This window comes from Meleagris gallopavo, chromosome 6, assembly GCF_000146605.3.
Source record: "Meleagris gallopavo isolate NT-WF06-2002-E0010 breed Aviagen turkey brand Nicholas breeding stock chromosome 6, Turkey_5.1, whole genome shotgun sequence".
Lineage (NCBI taxonomy): Eukaryota > Metazoa > Chordata > Aves > Galliformes > Phasianidae > Meleagris > Meleagris gallopavo.
In genome coordinates, this window is record NC_015016.2 from 39,887,159 (window position 1) to 39,892,743 (window position 5,585).

The 5,585-nt window shown below is 43.2% G+C and overlaps 1 protein-coding gene across 1 annotated transcript in view; it reads right to left on the reverse strand.

The window, feature by feature from the left end:
* Window positions 1-4,628: 4,628 nt before the first annotated feature.
* Window positions 4,629-5,585, reverse strand: part of RPL14 (ribosomal protein L14) — a 2,851-nt gene continuing 1,894 nt past the window's right edge. The window contains exons 4-5 of the mRNA XM_019616544.2: window positions 5,359-5,412; window positions 4,629-4,816 (exon numbers count right to left, since the gene is read on the reverse strand). Of these exons, the coding sequence (XP_019472089.1) occupies window positions 4,730-4,816; window positions 5,359-5,412 (141 nt within the window). The 3' untranslated portion in view covers window positions 4,629-4,729. The remainder of the gene's footprint in view (window positions 4,817-5,358; window positions 5,413-5,585) is intronic.

Genomic DNA, 5,585 nt, shown 5'->3' on the forward strand with positions numbered 1-5,585 from the left:
AAAAGTGTGTGGGTGTCTGTGTGTACCTTCAACTTTATCACTGTTTAAAAATATTGGAAATCTGATGAAGAATGGTGCACTGATGTCTCCTTAGAAGAATCCTGAAATCAAATATCAAGCAGCTTCCTCATCACAGAATAACTAAGGTTGGAAAAGTCCTCTAAGACCACCTAGTCCAACCATCAACCCATCCCTGCCATACCACTGAGCGCATTCCTCAGTGCCACATCCACACGGTTCTTGAGCACCTCCAGGGACAGTGACTGCACCACCTCCCTGGGCAGGCAGCCTGTGTCACTGCCTCACTGCTCTTTCTGAGAAGAAATGTTTCCTAATATCCAACTTGAAATCTGGTATGTGAAGTTCTGACTGATACAATTCCAGGACCCAATGGGTATGTGGTACAACACCATTACCTTGGAAACACCCAGAAGTGCTCTGCTGGCATGAGCACCAAGATCTGACCATGAAGGTAACAAAGCTTTTCCTGAAAGCTTTGTTATTGAATTGAACCCCCAAAGGTGCTTACTTATATTGACTATAAATGTAGCTTTACTAAGGCAGAAAAAAAAGTATCCCAAAAGGTTAAGACCAGGGGACTGTCCTATTGGCTCCCTGTGGAAAGAGATAGGAGCAGACCCAATGAGGTACTCACAGTACTTCCTGCATTGTGATTCTGTCAGGTTTGTCCTGTGTTCCAGGAGGAAATTTGCACTCTGAATAGGGACGCATCACTTCAACTTCACAACAATTCACTTCTTTTTCAGCTAATCGACCTGAGCTTCCATGGACTCCTCTGTGAAATGGCATTTTTCTCACCACCATCTCCAGCCCCACAGCTGTCTCATAGACAGGCTGATCCTCAATAGACTGGTTTACAGCACTGAATAGAGCAGATTGCTCCACAACCAGTAGTAATTTCTGGGACACCTTATCACAAAGTTGTGGACAGGGGCAGTGTGAATAGGCTTGAGGAATTAGATTCACAGGCAGGTCTAAGAGAGATTCTGAAGAAACGGGGCAGGGGAGAGTCCTATAGCAGTGCTGATCCTGCCGCTGTACACGTTGGAGAAGAGGAAGGGCCACACTGCTGCCTGTGCCCACCCAGCACCTCCCAAGCACAGTTGTTTCTCCCAGGTCACGTTCAGGTGGCTGGGAGCTGAGGCAGCCTGCTCACGTATGGGGTGAGGACCTGCACAGAGCAGCAGCTTGCCAGACTCCCCCTGGACTCTGAAAAATGCTTTGAGCAACCAGAGCAAAAATGATGCCGCTAGCTAGTCAGAGTTAATTTGCTTCATTATGCCATAAACCCTCTGATTTTTTCCATTATCCACAGAGGCTTCCAGGATGAGGTAAGGTTCACATATGCAATGCGAATGAGACAAGCAGTAGAAATAAAAGATAAGCCCCCCCCAATCTATTTAAAATTATTCTGAAGCTCCAGGAGGAAGAGAAGTGGGCTTTTTCCTTTTCTTCCCCTAAGTCTATTTCCCGTTCTTTCTTTATATCACCTTTACACAGCATCAATCAGCAACTCAGCTAGGAGCAGCCTTTCTTTTGTTTGATGGCTTGGGTAAACATGAGGTTCAAACAGCGGCTCTAAGTCTTGACTGCTGAGTTATTGTGAAAAGTATTCAGATGTTGTGCCCTCCCGCTGGGTGTCTTCAGGTAAAGCTCCAGCTGATCTCAAAGATAATATTCCTCCCTGCTATTTAAATATCAACACTATTCCTTTTCTAAGGCACATACCAAAGCAGAGCATCCAGGTGAGATCCTGCCATACAAACCTGCACCAAGGGCACTTTGCCCCAATAGAGCACACAAAGCAGGCATGAAAAGGGCTCAGCCCTGTCCATCATGGGACCACAAAACAAAATGTCCTGAGACACACCTTGCCGTGAAGAAATGCTGAGAAGCATCTGTGATGGATGCCCCATCCCTGAAGGTGCTCAAGGCCAGGTTAGATGGGGCCCTGGGCAGCCTGATTCAGTGGGTGGCAGCCCTGCCCACAGCAGAGAGTTGGCACTGGGTGGACTTTGAGGTCCTTCCAACACAAGCCATCCTATGATACTACGATTCAAGGTCAAAACATCAAAAACTATCCTGAACGTGAAAAAATGGCAGGAATTATAAAAGGGAAGAACCAAAACACAAAGACCTGAAACAGGAAAAGCAAAGACCACGCAGCCAGTCCCTTAATTTGCTCCATATAATATCTGTAAGCCATATACTGCTTACCATTATGCAACCAATAATGTCTTGAATAAAAAGTAATGCCTTAACCAAACATCTTAACAAAAGGCAGCACGTGGAATTTTCAGGTATCTTATCAACATGGACTGGGGGGAGAATAGGAACACACAAGTCTGGAAATGTTTAAGGGACAGTGCAAGCAGAGGAAAACAGAAAGCAGAGGGAATCCAGATGAGAATCACAAGTCCACGATCAGCACTGATGCCACAGAAGCTCAGCCACTACCAGCGTGAATTGCTTTTTGGTTGAGTTGCCATTGCTGCAAATGCCTAAAACAGCCATGTTCCACCTGAGGACCGACCCAGCCTGCCTTGCAGCCAGCCCCTGCCCCACACCATCATGGTAGCAACTCCGCCACACAGAGCAGCCCAATCCAGCTGTGGGCACGCACCCATTGCCCAAGGGAGCCATTGCAATTCCTCTTCACACAGTGCAGCCCAGACAAGCCCAAAAGTGACACTCACACACCAAGACGTGTCTCTCAGCACCACACTGACATCTATTAAATCCCTCTGCAGAGCAGCAGCTGAGCACGGTGGCAGCAGCTGTGGTTTGGGTAAGAATTTGCCTGTCATTTTTTAACTTTCATTTTACCAAAAAGGAGCGCAAGCAGTGCTAGAGGCTCTGGGAAGGCGCCTCTTGCAGAGCTGGGGAGCCCACTGGGCATGACAGTGTTCAAAATGAAACTTCAATTATAGCGAGCACAAGGCATGGCAAGTTGATGTGTTGGCCCAGCATTGCAGCCTTGCACAACAGCTGCACCAGACTGTTGTAAATTACACTAAAGGACTCCAATCCTGCTCCCCTAGTTGCTCATATCTCCCAGAATTAGCAGCACCTGCCTCTGACTGCATCTTAGGAAGTACTTATCTGCTAATCCCAGGGGTAAAAATCACCCTCCCTACTCCAACAACAAGCCTCCTACATGTTCTGCGTGAAACCAGCTAAGAACATCAATGCCACAACTTCACCTTAAGCTGTTTCTGAACGGCAGATCCAATTTCTTAACACTTCACAAAGTAAATTAAAGAAGTACGTGCTGACTGGGTCCAGCAATTCCACCTCAGCCAACTATAAATGCAAAATAAAGATATGTATAAGCACATCCATCACTGTCAAATATTCATGCCCTCACCTTTGTTTGGCACCGTTCCCCCATATGCAAGGACAGCAGTTACCTCATGAGCTGCTGTGAAAAGCAAATATTGCCATCGTGTGGTAAGCATTAGGAACAAATCCATCCTTCTGCCTTGTTATGCGTGGCCTTCGAGGAGGTGCACCCCTGACACCATGCAAAGCCATAGGCAGCTTGAGAGCTTTCATCACTTCTAAGGAGCAGCACAAGAGGCTCACACACAACATGCTGTCAGAAGGTGAAGTTACCCAAAAACCTGGTACATTCTACTGTTTCTCTTTCCTCCAGACTGTAATCCAATATAATTTAACATCTCCAGATACTTGAATGCAAATTCTAATCTCAATTTGCATTGTTTTGGAGGCTTTTCTTCCTTAGCTACACCATTCACACCGAGTATGTTTGAACTCAATTTCCAGAGGCATAAAACTGTCATCTCAAACTGCTTGTGACTGAGGAAACATGCCCAGTACTAGTTAAAAGAACAACCAGGCACATAGCTATTGATAAGCATTCATTTTTAAAAGCACACATTATCAGCCTACTTGACAATATACGAATGCATATTTGACAGTGCCCTTGAAGGTCTTACAACCTTCATTTTTCAATATTCTCCTGCCTCCATTTTATGTTTGACTTTAAAAATAACTTCCCTTTGTACTACAAGAGAACTCACATCTACAATTTCTTCATTCAACATGAAGAAAACACAACCCCTGCCAACAGACCACACCTGAGAAAGCATGGAAGATGCTGACATTTAGAGATGCAGACATTAAAGTGCAAAGACTAAATCAATTTGAAATACTGAATTAAATAATTATTTTTTTAGGTCACGCCCCTTTTTACTTAATGGTTTTGATTAAAAAGTGGCAATTGTGTGCCCTATAGTTTAAGGAACTCAGGTGCAAGGTACTGATACAAACTATCAACTTCAAACACACTGAAGAGCAAAACTATCCATTTCCATCCTGTTAACAAACCATTCAGCACAACTGTGTGTTTTTAGACATTTGTGGTGCAGAACTATTCCAGGTCACCGCTCGCAGACTACTAGATGATGCCTGAGGATATGAACTATCTTGAATTAGTAAAAACGTCAATATTCAAACTGTCTTGGGTACAAAGTACTGAGCATAGTCTGTATGGTCAACACAATGCGACAAAAACATTTGTGTGTTCCAGAGAAACCCTTGAGCCCAACGGTTGTAATATTAATAAATGACACAGACAACAGAAGCAAAGTGAACTTGATTACAGTTTAGATCAGATCTTTTACCACTTGTCATTTCTGAAGAATCAGAACATGGACACAAAGTGATACACAGCTAGAAGCTCATTTTATTTCTGTTTCTTCTCTGTCTTCTTGACTTTCTTAGTCGTCTTCTTCTGGAGCTTCTTAATTTCATGCTTAATGATCCTGTTTCTCTGCAAAACAACAAAAAAATTACTATTAATCAGATGGAAACTACAACAGTTCACAAGCATTATTCCTCAAATTCAGTTCTAAGCTTTCAGATTCTACCCTTTCCAGTAATAAGCCTTTGCTAATCTGACTGTATTTTAATAAGTCAAAAGATTTACCATGTATTACATTTAAAATGTGAAATTCCACCTAAAACTGATCTACCAAGCAGTAAACATCACTCTGGCTGATGTGGGGATTCCAATATTCCATATGTAAGTGGTTTATTACAGAATGAAATACTAACTGTATCCAATAGAGAACATCTCATTTCAGCAGCAGGTAACTCCTCAGCTCTGACAAGACTGACAACAGGCCATGTGAATTCAAGTCTGATCAACGACTGACCAAAGAAATATAAAAAAATTCAAGGCATCCCAGTATTTTTTGTCTCTCTATAAGCCAAGCCAGCTATAAAGGCAAGACTACCAAGGATCTCCATGTGACTCTAAAAGTAAAGTTTAAAAGCAATAACCTTGTAAAGAAACTACACTCAAACACTTACCATTTTCTTTGCCTTCATAACCTTGTAACGATCGAAGTCAGTCATTTTGGCTTTCTGTTTGAAAAGAATCAATCATGAGGCTGTGCCACATATCCATGCAAGTCATAGAACTCAGCACTTTAAAACATTCCACAATTAACTCTGATCCCCTCCAAACTTAGTCTAGCTACTCAGCTGGAATTAGTTCAGTACAGAAGGTTTTCACTGGGATGCAATGATTCAAGGAA